This window comes from the organism of the source record quoted next, unplaced genomic scaffold (assembly GCF_019419815.1).
Source record: "Pyrus x bretschneideri cultivar Hongxiangsu unplaced genomic scaffold, Pyrus_bretschneideri_v1 Contig34, whole genome shotgun sequence".
NCBI classification, from domain to species: domain Eukaryota; kingdom Viridiplantae; phylum Streptophyta; class Magnoliopsida; order Rosales; family Rosaceae; genus Pyrus; species Pyrus x bretschneideri.
In genome coordinates, this window is record NW_025999657.1 from 2032192 (window position 1) to 2045745 (window position 13554).

The 13554-nt window shown below is 36.1% G+C and overlaps 1 protein-coding gene and 1 long non-coding RNA gene across 2 annotated transcripts; both read left to right on the forward strand.

Moving 5' to 3' along the window:
• The first annotated feature begins 2252 nt into the window (after positions 1 to 2252).
• On the forward strand, positions 2253 to 3056 carry LOC125480604. Its single transcript, XR_007260946.1, has 2 exons — positions 2253 to 2570; positions 2709 to 3056. It is a non-coding gene; the product is annotated as an uncharacterized LOC125480604 (long non-coding RNA).
• Positions 3057 to 5375: 2319 nt separating this feature from the next.
• Positions 5376 to 9182, forward strand: LOC103935854 (putative glycerol-3-phosphate transporter 4). Its single transcript, XM_009345660.3, has 3 exons — positions 5376 to 6406; positions 7545 to 8087; positions 8638 to 9182. The coding sequence occupies exons 1-3, from the start codon at positions 5380 to 5382 to the stop codon at positions 8670 to 8672; spliced, it is 1605 nt and encodes a 534-aa protein (XP_009343935.2). The 5' UTR covers positions 5376 to 5379; the 3' UTR covers positions 8673 to 9182.
• The last annotated feature ends 4372 nt before the right edge of the window (positions 9183 to 13554 follow it).

The window sequence follows — 13554 nt, forward strand, 5'->3', positions numbered from 1 at the left end:
CATCGCATGTATTAGTAGTGGCATACATATATATAAATGCGTATTTGGTGCTGTGGATGCACAGGTAAGTGCCAGGTAAGCGGTATTCATGTGGTTATGCATTCCTGTTTATTATGCAATGGTAGTTTGAGAGGTTTAGAGAGCTCATAATCTGCACCCCCGGTGTTAGTGCTCCCGCCCCGGGCCAGGGCACAGCCTTCACGTGTATGTTCACCAGCACCGCATGCTCGCCTTGGATCCAAGATAGGTGCAAGCCTGTCGTACAGACCACATTAGGTGGTTCCGACTTGTAGGTGACCCGCGATTATCGCACAGCTTCACGTGATCGTAGCACTAGAGCATACATATATATATTACACCCAGCTTGTCGTACAGACCACGTTAGGTGGTTCCGACTCGTGTGCAGATTCAGTTATTGAGTTGAGAGTGGAGCTCTAGATTCAGCCGTACAGGTCACGTTAGGTGACTCCCGGCTGCCAGATTATATGTTATTGATGTGAATTACGCTTGAGCATTTATATTTGATTATGATATTCTGTTGTGGCATATTGTGAGCATGAATGGCATATTATGGTGAAGCATGATTGACATATCTATACATACGTATATATGTTCATTTTCTGGGAAGTATACAGGTTTTACGGCGAGGGGTTAGAATGTGTTTTGCTAAAGAGTTTTCAAAGAACTTTGTTTTTGCCCACTCACGCTTTTGTTTTTGCGCCCCTCCAGGTTCTAGTGGTCTAGAAGGTTCGGTGGTTTATCCCAGAGGGCGTCCCGGCAATTTCTGACAGACATTCACCATTGTAGGGTCACCTTCGGGTGTAATTATGTCGTATCTTTTCCTTTGGACTGTTGTAGACTTGCTCTGAATTGTGTCTCACATACACTAGTACTTTGTATGCTATTAGGTTTTTAATTATTCGTACTTTTATATTACTATCTTAATAGCTTCCGCACGCGCACATGGTTACGTCACCTTTGCGTGACGGCCAGCACGCCCTGATCTTGGTCGGGGTGTGTCAGAGAGGCTGGAATCGAGTGGTTTAATCTGGGGAGGAAAAGATTGGAATGGAAAAGGGAGAAAAAAGGGAGGAAAAAAGGGACAGAATGGGACGGTAAGGGTGGAATAGAGGGATAAAAAAATAGGATGAAAATAAAATATTAATAATTATGGATTAAATAACATAATATTAGAGTTTGTTAATTATCCTGCTTGTTAGTCCGACACTGCACCAAACACTTCACTAAGTTAGTCCAACTTAGTCTAGTCTAAGCCAGTCCAACTTAGTCCCTGAAGCTAGTCTAATCCGAGATAGTCCGGTGTAACAATGCACCCAGGGTTTTAGAAGGCACGTCGAGGTTTGTGGTTAATCATTTTAGGTTTAAAGTATTGGAATGTCCTTGAGATAAGTTTAGGGCTTATGCTATAGGTTTCAAATTTTGGGAGGAGCTCAAATTTTTGAAAGGCTTATTATAATTTATACCTAAATAATTGAAAGGGGCATTTAGATTTGGGTCCAAAAATCAACGTGGTTATTAGGTTAAGTCCAATATTAGCTGTTCTCCACCTTTATTTTTTTTACAATTATTTTAAACCTAAAGATAGAAAAACATAGTATACCTATAAAAAAGATACATTAATTTTTTTTATAGAGTTGATTATAAAAAAGAATATGTCATATACGTAGATAAATAAAATTAGATTGATTATAAAAATTAAAAATAAAATCTATGAATGAGGTTTAGAGCAAAAAAAGAGAACAAAAAATAACAAAAAATAAACAAAAAAAGTATAATTAAAGAGATAATTAGGAAGAAATTTAATTTTTATTATAATTTTTATCATTAAAAAGATAATGATTGGTTATAAAATAATATTAAACTTAAGATACTAAATTTATCTATCTATATATATAAAGTGAGAAGGACAAAATGCTGAAACATTCGGAAATGCCAAGAATGTCCTCACTTCACACACAAAGCTAACGTATAATTGCTCATAGAAATAGGGTCAAAACGATAATATCACAACATTAATAAATTATCTACAAAAAGCGGAATGCTCCGCATATGTGCCTATCTTAACCATGGACATTCTGGACTACTAGATGAAAACATCCACGCTTTAAAATTCATTGTCAACCCTTAGATTGATCTTCGTATAACTACTACATTGCACTCTAATATTTTCACCATATAAAAAAAACAAAAATAATATAAAAAAAATAAAAGAAAACCACTCCAGATGGAACAGAAACTCTCCACACTTCCACTCAGAACAGCAGTTGCAGCAGTTGCCAATATCGGAGAAGGAACCGCCATTTACCGCACGTTCTAAAGACCTCAAATCATCACTTAACCCCCACAATATATACAAAAAGTAAACAAACTCACTTTCGTTTTCTGCACAGACTCATCTCCTCCGAGTGGTTTTTAGAAGTCTCTTCTGAATTTCATCAGATCTCTCCCGTCGGTTAGACTCATCTTACATTGATACGACTTACTCTTTCTCCAAAGTGAATTTCAGTTTCGTTGGATTCTATTTAGTTGCCAAGAATCATCTCACACTGGTACAAATTATATACTGGTTTTTGGTTTAATATTTTTTGAATCTTATCCTGTAGCCTGTAGCTTTACCAGATCATTCTGTTTGTGCATATCCCAACAACCCAATCACAACCAATCTTTTCTTTTCGTTTTCTATGTAGATTTTGGCTCTCTAAGTATTTTCGTAGTTTCCAATGGCTTGAAGCTCTTCAAGGTTCATCAAGTGCGTGACTCTGGGAGATGGGGCTGTGGGGAAGGCCTGTATGCTTATTTGCTACACCAGCAACGAGTTTCCCACTATATGTTCTTCTTTTCTGCCAAAAAGAATTTGACTAATTTGTGTGACTTTTGGGTTTTTTGGATTACTTTATGTGGTTATGTATCTGGGTTGAGTTATTTCTTCACACACTCATTGAGTCTTTTTTCTTTTTAGTTTCTTGGCTATGTGCTTCTAGTTCTGGAATTGGGTCTCTTTATATTTTGTAAATCTATAAACTAATATTTACCAATTTGGCTGTGTGCTTCTAATTTTGGTATAGGTCTCTTTATTTTCTTGGCTTTTAAGTTTTTAGTTTATTTGTTATATTCTCGAAGGCTCCTAATTTCTGAGTTTGGTTGCGATTAGTTTTCCAATTCGCAAGAAATGACATTCTGGAAGTGCAGAGGATGCTTGAGATTGAACGGACGCGAGTCTGCATACGATACAACATGGGATGAACATAGACTGTCGGACATGATCTGCGTCAGGGATGTGATGAAATACATGGGACAACTGGTTGGACTGATGTGATTCGGAGCAAATAAAATGGGGAAGAGTGTGAGTGCATTGGCTTCGTTCGAGCAGGTGGTGGATCATCTGTTCATATTGTTGTGCGAATAAGAGAGTTGACGCAGTTAGAGGAGTGAGTGAGTACATAATTATGGGTGTACCAATTCGGGTTAGGTATAGAATGTTCAACATTAGAGGGTGGATTTTATGGTCCTGGAGCTCATTCATTATTCATGCTATTGCAGTATGGGCTAGGCTGTGCAGTTCCGATTGCTTGAGTTGAAGAAAGAATGATGAAATTATGATTTTGTAGAACATCTCATTTCTGTTTTCTGGTAATTTGAATTGTTTGTTTTTTTTTTTTTTTTACATTCTTTTCTTGGGCAGTTTAAGGATTTGCCTGATAATATTTTTAGTTCACATTTTTTATGTTTTTTTAAACGAATAGTAGGGTGGACATGGTTTGAAGTTTGATTTCTTTCTAACCAAAAATTTGTTTATTACTAGCCCTTGGTGATAGGATACGACCACTTCTTCGACGTCGTCGTCGAATAAGGTCTGAGGTGACCATGGTGTGCAGATTTACAGACTCTGACACAATCACGAGTGGGATTAAGATAAGAGAGGGTCAAGTATAATAAGAACCTAGGCATTGTACTCTGTATACCAATTGTAATTAGGGATTTAATTACCACAGATTGGCACGTTAGTTTTTAATAGCACATGTTTAAGAGTTTTATTCATATTTGTAGAGAAGAATAATGTTAGATAGACTAATTTTTAAATTAAATATGCAAATTATTTGATATGTCACCAATAGAAAATAAGTACGTTAATCAATGCTTAGTTAATATTCCAATTGTCAACAACCACTTCAAATGTTTGCCTAAGTTCCAATAAGAAATAAGCATGTGAGCAAGTACGCATGCGTGTCATCACGTAGCGTAGTCATCTTATTATGCCTAGGAGAACAACATATATAAGAATATGTGTGCCATCACGTAGCGTTCATGTTCACTAGCCTCTCCACATGGGCTCACGAGCATGTGAGAGACATTTTTTAATCACGAGCGCTACGCACCACTTAAAATATGTTGTGTTAGTTATTTTTATATAAGTCGTTCTCCTAGGCATAATAATGAGATCCTATTCATTTTCAGTAATCACTTAAGAAATATAAGAATATCTAAAGCAACACATCTTTGGGGGCGCGCAACGTCCGTGATACAAAAATGCCTCTCGCATGCGTATGAGCGCGTGGTGAGAGACTAGTTTTAATAAACTAAATTATAAGTAGATACTATCGTTTGTTAAAAAAAAACTTATATCATGTTTATCCTAATTAAAAATGATTTGAGCGGTTTAAGATTTATCCCAACTATTGGAGATAGTTTAGAGTTTAAATAAATTGGAAAATTAATGAAAATAATTTGAAAACTTTGAGTTTTAACCGTAAGAATAAAATAAAAGGTAAAGTAAATAGTACAAAGATTGAATTTTTAACGTAAAAATATGATTTTTCGCTAAAGTGAACATAATGAAAGTTTTTTTGGTTAAAGTTCCGTTTATAAATTTGTTTGCTGTTTTGTACACATGCGTGATTCATGTTTCACAAAACCCAACAGAAACCGCCACGCGTTTCTCGCAGCCGAGCAAATACAAACACTCCATCATCCACTGTGTCACCAATCGTCACAGTCTCACACTATGGAAAGAAAACGTGGCGCCCAAGCACAGCAAAACCAGTTCCATTCCATTACTCATATCCCTCCACTTGTCCTCCCTCTGCCTCCCCGCCCTCTACGCTTTCCCTCTCATCCTCTCAGGGATGCAAGCCTGAATCTTTGGCCTCTTAAGGCCTCAGTTCTTCTTCGTCAATTCAACAAGCTCATCCTACTCTCTCTCCCTCTCTAAAGCTTTTGCTCTGATATTTTGACACATGAAACCTGCAATTTTGCGTTCTGGGTAGTTTTTGAACATGAAAAATGAATGCCATATGAAGGTCTTGTGAAGAATTTTGGGTTGTTTTGATTTTGGTTTTAGTTTTTTGTGGGATTGTTAAAATGTCTCAGAATTCTGATACAATGAGAGGAATCCCACCTGGGATTTTGCTGATTAGAAGCATTAGAGGCAAAGACTGGAGTCTTTCTACATATAGATATGTGATTTTGCTTGTTACTTTCATAGCTTATACATGTTACCATGCATCTAGAAAACCCAGTAGTATAGTTAAAAGTGTTTTGTATCCTGACCCCAATAAAGGCAATGGCTTGGACCCCTTGTTTGGCAAAGTCTTTGTCAAGAGAGAGTTTGAGGGCAATGAGAATTATAGGTTAGACAAGGGTTGGGCCCCCTTCAATGGAACCGATGGGACGTCGAAATTGGGGGAGATTGATCTTGCATTTCTTGCATGTTACTCTTTGGGAATGTATGTTGCTGGTCATTTGGGAGATACATTGGACCTCCGGTTGTTCTTGACGACCGGGATGATTGGGAGTGGCATTTTTGTTGCCCTGTTTGGGATGGGATACTTTTGGAATATCCATGTGTTTGGTTACTATCTTGGGATGCAAATGATTGCCGGGTTGTTCCAGGCAACAGGTTGGCCTTCGGTTGTTGCTGTGATTGGTAATTGGTTTGGAAAGGGTAAGAGGGGTTTGATAATGGGCATATGGAATGCGCATACTTCGGTTGGGAATATAAGTGGTTCACTTCTTGCTGCTAGTGTTCTGGATTATGGGTGGGGTTGGTGCTTTATTGTTCCAGGTGCTTTTATAGCAGTTGGAGGCCTAATCGTTTTCTTCTTCTTGGCTGCTTATCCTGAAGATATTGGATTTTCTTTCCCACCAAATTCAGCTCCTAATTTGGAGGCAACGGCCGACGACGAAGAAGCTAATATAAAAAAAGGATTCATTGTCGAGGGTGAAACAAAAACTGTTCGCCGAATTGGGTCTGTGAGTAGGACGAGTATTGGACTTATTCAAGCTTGTACAATACCAGGAGTTATACCTTTTGCGTTGTGCCTCTTCTTCTCAAAGCTTGTGGCCTACACATTTCTGTACTGGCTACCATTTTATCTAAGTCAGACAGGTAACATAACATTCATGGTTTTATATATAATCTGAATTGACTGATACGACGTAACAAATTATAAGATTTGGGAATGCCATCTACATTTTCAGATATCTTCTGCCTTTGTATTTTTATTATTTTAATCTGGAACAAGAAGATTATAAACGTTGCAGTATCCATGGGTTGTTATTTATAATTTTATAGTCAAGAACATGTTGGCAGAACATTGGTGCTTGGGGTCTAGGGCCTCTCTGTTATACTACAAGTGCACAATAAACTTCCTTATGAGTTGATAGAGTTAATGTTACTTATGTCTCCATCTTTCTAGTCTATGCAGTTGCGTGTGTTAATTTTCTTATCTAATTGCCTAAAATGGCATAGAATGTTTTTCAGGACTTGGGTTTTGAAGCCTCCAATTGCCATTCTCCACCTTTTTGTTGTTCTGAAAGGTGCAGACAAGGCTGCACTTATATGCCTCTTTCCGTCTGTATTTCTTTGCCTTTCCATGTGTAGGATGGAGCTGCAAGTGAGGGAGGGTATTTGTCTGACAAATTTCTCATGTTTCTTGTGATTTTTGTTTTATACAAGTTCCAAGAGAGAGAGAGAGAGAGAGAGAGAGAGAGAGTGGCCAATCTATTTTCTCTGTAAACATCCTGTAGATGGTGATAGGTTTTTGAGGGAAATTTTTACCAATTCCTTTATATGATTTCCAGATGATTTGCAAAGAATAAACATGTACTCAAATAAGGAGTCCTAGTAGCCTGCAAAAGTTTATCTTCGTGAGGTTCACCTGGTTTCCAACATTATTTGAGTACTAGTAACAACAGAGGAAACATGTCTTTTGATGAGACCTAGTTATTTATGCTGATCCTTTGCATGAGTGCGTCTGTTCTTTTGTCGATGGTAATGTCTATTAGAACCTTATCCGCACGCACTGTTCTTACTTGTTAGTAAGTGTTGTTATTTTACATTGCCGTTGGTAATTGATCACTCTTTGTTGTCTAATGTTATATCACATTGCAACAATGTTCATGAACTGGCGAAGTGACAGCAGAGTCATATTTATTTATTTATTTTTTTTGAGGTATTTATTTTAAATTGTGTTCATGCATCTGATATTTTGTTCCTCATCTTGTTCCCTCTTATGCTTTTTCAGAAATAGGAGGAGAGTATGTTTCTGTGAAATCTGCTGGAAATCTCTCCACTTTGTTCGATGTGGGAGGCATAGTTGGTGGAATCCTTGCTGGCTACATATCTGATAAACTTAATGCTCGAGCTACCACAGCAGCAGGCTTCATGTCTTTTGCAATTCCGGCAATGCTTTTATATCGGAAATATGGCAGCATTTCACACAATGCCAACATTGCACTTATGATGGTTGCTGGCTTGTTTATTAATGGGCCCTATGCACTTATCACCACTGCAGTTTCTGCAGACCTTGGTACGCACAGCTCCCTTAGAGGGGATTCTCGAGCACTGGCAACAGTTACCGCCATAATTGATGGTACAGGATCAGTTGGTGCAGCTTTTGGCCCTCTTCTTACTGGTTTCCTTTCAACAAAGGGATGGGATGCAGTATTTGTGATGTTAATGATTTGTGCTCTTATTGCGACGCTTCTTTTATCACGTTTGGTTATAGCTGAAATTTCTGAGAAGATGTGCAAACCAGTACCTGTATCCAGTGAGCAAAGTTTTGGAGGTAATTCTTACTTTTTTGCATTGTTCCCTTAATATTTGCTTAAAAGGAACTTCCTGCATTTCTTCCTTTCCTCAGCCAATACTGACAATATAGAATGACTGGATGGTCTGCGTAATCAATTCCATCCATGTTGTGAAAAAAGGCCAGATCATGATTGATTGAAGGAAAATAATCTCCGCGAGAATTAGTCATACTTAAAGATGAGTTTCCATTCCATGATCGAACCATCCTGGTCAGTGGAACCATCATCTTAGTAGTATATAAAGTTATGCTTAACACACCCGGAAGAGTTATCTTAATATTTGGGAAATATGAATACAAAACGTTTCCTAAATTAATGTAGCACAATACTTTAAGTTATTTGTAGAGAGGCCTAAATTGTATATAAAGTTATGCTTAACACACCCTTTCATGCATGCCTTGATTCAGGTGATCATAGACGTCAAAAATTCGTTCTTGGGTAACTAGAATTCTTATGTGCAGTCCTTGCCAAAGTGACCATTACATTTTCATTCCATACTGTACTTACTGGTATTATTTCCTTCTGCAGCTCCTGCATCACAGCCACTTCTAAGTGATCAATGATGATACTAAAGTACAGCCTCAAGAAGCTTCATCGTATGCTGGAAATCGTGAAAAACAATCTTCGTTACATTGGTAAGTTCAAGCTCAGCATGTAAGTGGCATTTTGTGGTCTTCAAAAGCAATTTTCTTTTGGACATTCTACAAAACGAAGCCAAAGCATCAGTATAGTCAAAACTGAACGCCTTCAGAAGTAGCTTTTTAGCAGTCATTTTGGGGTTCATTGACCGTAATATAAGCAAACTAATAAACGATATTAAGATTTTCCCTACTCTGGATAATCGCTCTCCCAAGTAGGTCTGTTATCATTGAGGGACCGGGTGAATTGTGTTTACGGCTATTGGCTAAGATATAATTCTTTCTTTCTCGACTTCTTTTTCGTGTGACAATTTTGAATTACTGTCTCGATCCAACTAGGTGGCACTGATGCTGTTTAGCTTTCTGTCAAGATTCAAAACATTTCTGTTTGTAAGTTTACAACTTTGGTTTAATACCAATCGACATTTGCCCGAATCGTAGTTTCATTTCTTTGGTTCCATATTCGTTGATAATGTAGCTCTGTAGAGCTGCTGGGGAGAAGTTAGTGTAGAAAATTTTGTTGAGAGTGTTACATTTGCAGGAGTTGGAAATAAAATGGAGCTATTAATAATGTTTGTATTTTGTAGTTTTTATGTTTCAGTGAAAGGGTATGATTGCATGCTGTAAAGTATGTCACATTGTTTTATATGATTTTTTTGTAGAATAATTGTGATTAACAAATGAATCAATTCAGTTGACGAGCTGGATGTAACCAAAAAATTACAGGATTGAAGGGAGTAAAAGAAAAGGGAATATGATACCCACATTTTTTTCTCACCCGTGTTTAATTTGTCTGTTGTTTTTGTTTGATACGGCCAAAATGAAAAGAGGTATGTAGGAGGAGAAAAACGATGCGTGATTATCATTTCTCATAGAAAACCAGCGATATGAAGATTTTTCGAAAAGAAATATCGCACTTACAACAAAAGTTCGATTCTACATTGATTGAATAAAAAAGGAAAAATAGACGAGGGTTATTTCTAGAATCTCAATGTTACGAGGAAAATGTTGTTGAATAAATTTGGAAAGTGTAAAACGTGATTTACATATACAAAAACCCTTCAAAAAGAGATCCCCATTTTAAATATATTTTTACAATGATTCCAAAAACCTGTTTTTAGTTCTCCATCAATATATCGCATTTGTAAAAGGTCAACTCATTATGAAACCTTTAACCAATTCAATTCTCATGTTGGAATTTTAATGTTTTTTCGAGTGCTATGTTTGTTAATTTCTTTAAATACAATTAGATGTCTTAATCATTTATGATTCTGACTAATATTTTTGCTAATATTTTACAAAAATAATACGAAGTGAAACTTAAAAAATAGATTACTCGAATTGTTTGTAATACGTCGAGACTCGAGAGGGCTCCATAATTAGCCTCCAGTCATCAACTATACGCACTAACTCTCAATAAATAAAGATTTTCGATTAGTCGCATGAACGTCCAATTAGGCAAAGTGCACCATTGTAGTAGAAGCTTTGGGCAAATCTGAAAACTGACGTCAAAAAAACCACATTGGAATAAATCCTCCTTGTAGGAAATAAAATTTCTGTTTTAAAATTCCATATAAAACCCTTTCATCACAGCAGTCATAACATTGAAAACACTTTAATTGGCAATTCTTAATCTACCCTAATCTTTTCATTTATAAGTATAAGGTCTTGATTTTTATTTTTCTGGGTGACGAATTTGATACCAATTTATTATAGCTGGTTTATGGTGTGATTTAACACAAATTTCTCACTTGGTGTAAATATATCCTATAAAAAAAATATTAACATCAGGTTCTTAAATGCAACAAAATCCCACAAGTAATCCTTCACTCACTGCAATACTTAATTAATAATGTAGAGATGGGTGCATCACCATAATCATATATTAGTGCTTAATTTCTTTGGCCAGTAATATGTGTTTTCCCCCCTTCTTCATGAATATGGTCTGTAGTCATAGTCTGTGGTCCCAAGTTCTAACACTGGTAATGAAACAAATGCTACAAGCCCTCCATTTTGCTCAAAATTATGGGCAGCACAAAAGTTCTTGATATCAAAATATACATATTTCTTTGGTTTTGAAATTTTTTTTATGCTTGAGTGAGGTTTTTTCAAGTACCGAGGGATTAAGGTCAAGTTATTAAGAAATTGATCACAAAATGTTAGACAGTAATGATTACAAAAGCCGTCCATGACCATTATTGAGAGGGATATGCCAATCCCTACTCTTTTTTTTTTTTGTCAAACAAAGTCACTTCCACTGAAAAAAAAATAGTACAAGGAGAAGAGAGGTCCAAAAGCATCCCACAATCTAAATACAAGCAAAACAACAGGAAAAAAAAAAAAGAAGGAAGAAAACAATAAAAAGGCCCAAAAAGAGCAGCTAAACAACACCATACAAAGTAAAAAGCTCAAGAAAAAGGTGAGCCACAGCCCAAATGAGGGGAGAGCAAGGAAAAATAAATACCAAAAAGTAATAAAAATAGGCGAAAAACGTCGGATAAGGGGCATGAAGTCTAAATCTGAGACAAGCTTAGAGGATAAGTGGCGATGAAAGTCAAAGCAGGGGCATGAAACCCAAAACTGAGACAAGCTTAGAGGGTGATTGAGACTGAGGCCAAAGAAAATTGAGATAACACTTAGAAGAGAACCAAAATAAAGAAGAAGAAGAAGAGAAGGACGAAAGGAGGAGAATAAAAGGGGGTTGCCACCCAAGCCAAAGGCTAGGGTCGGCGGCTTTTGCTTGTTCCTTTGTTTGTGTTTTCAACGAGAGAGAGGTGTTTTTTCTTTGTAGTCGTACTTAAAAGGTGTCATTTACAAATCCCTATTGCATGTTTTTATAATGATCATGAAGTGCATTTTTTAATTCATCCTATCAATTTTTTGTTATCCATTCTTTAGATCCTCTTCGGATCCTCTTTGTGGGCATCTGGAGGATCAATTAATCGTGTATGTTTATCGTACATTGTGCGGTTAGTTTTCGTTAGGTACTATTTATATTTAATTTTAAATAAAAAATTTAAAATAATTTCTGACTATATGATTACGATGAACGAATACAATTAATTGATCATTCGGATCCCCTAAAAGAGGATTCGGCTAGGATCCTAATCCCCATTACTCACCACCTTGTTCTCAATTCCTCAAAACTTCGAAATCCCTTGAAACAGCAACAATAACATGTACAATCTTTTGTGATGCCTGTCGGAATTTAGGTGTGCCCTAATACAAATCTAAAAAGAGGATGCCTTTTATGGGGGCCTAGTAGCCAGGGTTTTTGGCTTCACATTCACAAATAATTAAATAGATAAATAATAATCATTTGTTAAGCATTATCGTATGATCACAATTAAGCATTCTAGCATCAAGGATTTCCTTCACGTAAATATTTAGTATCATCATCATGTATTTGGTTTTCATAATTTTCTTGCACAATTTCTTGTCAGATCGCTCACGGATCGTTTGATAACTAATTAGTTTTAATTTTCAATTTGAAAACTGAAAATAGTTACCAAACATGTTTTCAGTTTTAGAATGAAATAAAAATTAAAACTAAAAGCTAACAACAAAATAGCTATCAAATGACTGTTTAAAAAATTCATAATCATCTACGATAAGCCATGAATTTTGAGGTCATAAGCTAGATGTGGTCATAAACCTTCCATTTAAAAAATGACGGTTCCTCATGACCAAAAAAAGCAAAATTATTTGAAAGCTCCAACTCAGACATAACCATCAATCTCTATCATGCATGCTGGAGATACAGAAAATCATTGATATTTAAATAATTTGGACAATAAGCATACGTATAAATGTGTGTGACAAAAACCTTCAACTCATTATTCTACATTTTCTTATCATTTAAGCTAATTCCAAACACAATTCGAAGAGGGTTTTAACATTGTATGCTTATTGTGAATTAAGAAAAGTGTTAGTTACATAATTAAAATATGCCTTTTTTTTTTCATCAAAACTAACAAAAATTACCTCATTTATCAAAAATGGCCATTAATCTTTATAAACATTTTTTTTTCTTGGTAAAAATCTTTTCTACTTTACTTGTGAATTCTGCTTTGCTTTTTCGCTCATCTACAGAAACAATGAAACCTGTTGGTAATACCACACACTTGACCAATCCCAAAACTACCAAGTACCAGTCAACTTCATACTTTCAAGGACCCATTGAAGGATTCATGCTGAGGCATCCCTGCCGAAGCACAAGAGTTTCCTTCCAACCAGGAGGTCAATCATGGTACGATACATGTCAACATTAGAATAAAACTCATAGAATATACTTCTTATGAGAAAAAGGATCTTATATTAATGAGAAAATTGTACCAATAGTCCCTCAATTTTAATCCAATTAGAGCAATGGTCATTTAACTAAATGTGTAGCTATGATCCTTTTCGCCAACTCTGCAGAACTTCTATCAAAATAAGTCATGTTGAAAAGACCATTGCTACAATTGGGTTAAAGCTGACGCACCATTGCTACAATTTTCTCATTTGGGTTTCTATATTTGCCCCTTGATTCAATCTCATGTGCATGACACGTGAATCATTTTGAAAGAAGCTCCGACAGAGTTGACAAAAAAAAGCCATAGTTGCACGTTGAAGGACTATTGTTACAATTTCCTCTATATTAATTGTGTCAAGAGTTCTAAATTTAATTTAAGGTCAATGTTGCTCATGTACATGAATTTCGGAACTATTCCAATGATTTGTGTGGAAAAGTCAGGATTGTTTTTGATAGAAAGTTGATAGCATGTCAGGATGAAGGCATGGAACTATTACAACAACTTGTAGTGTT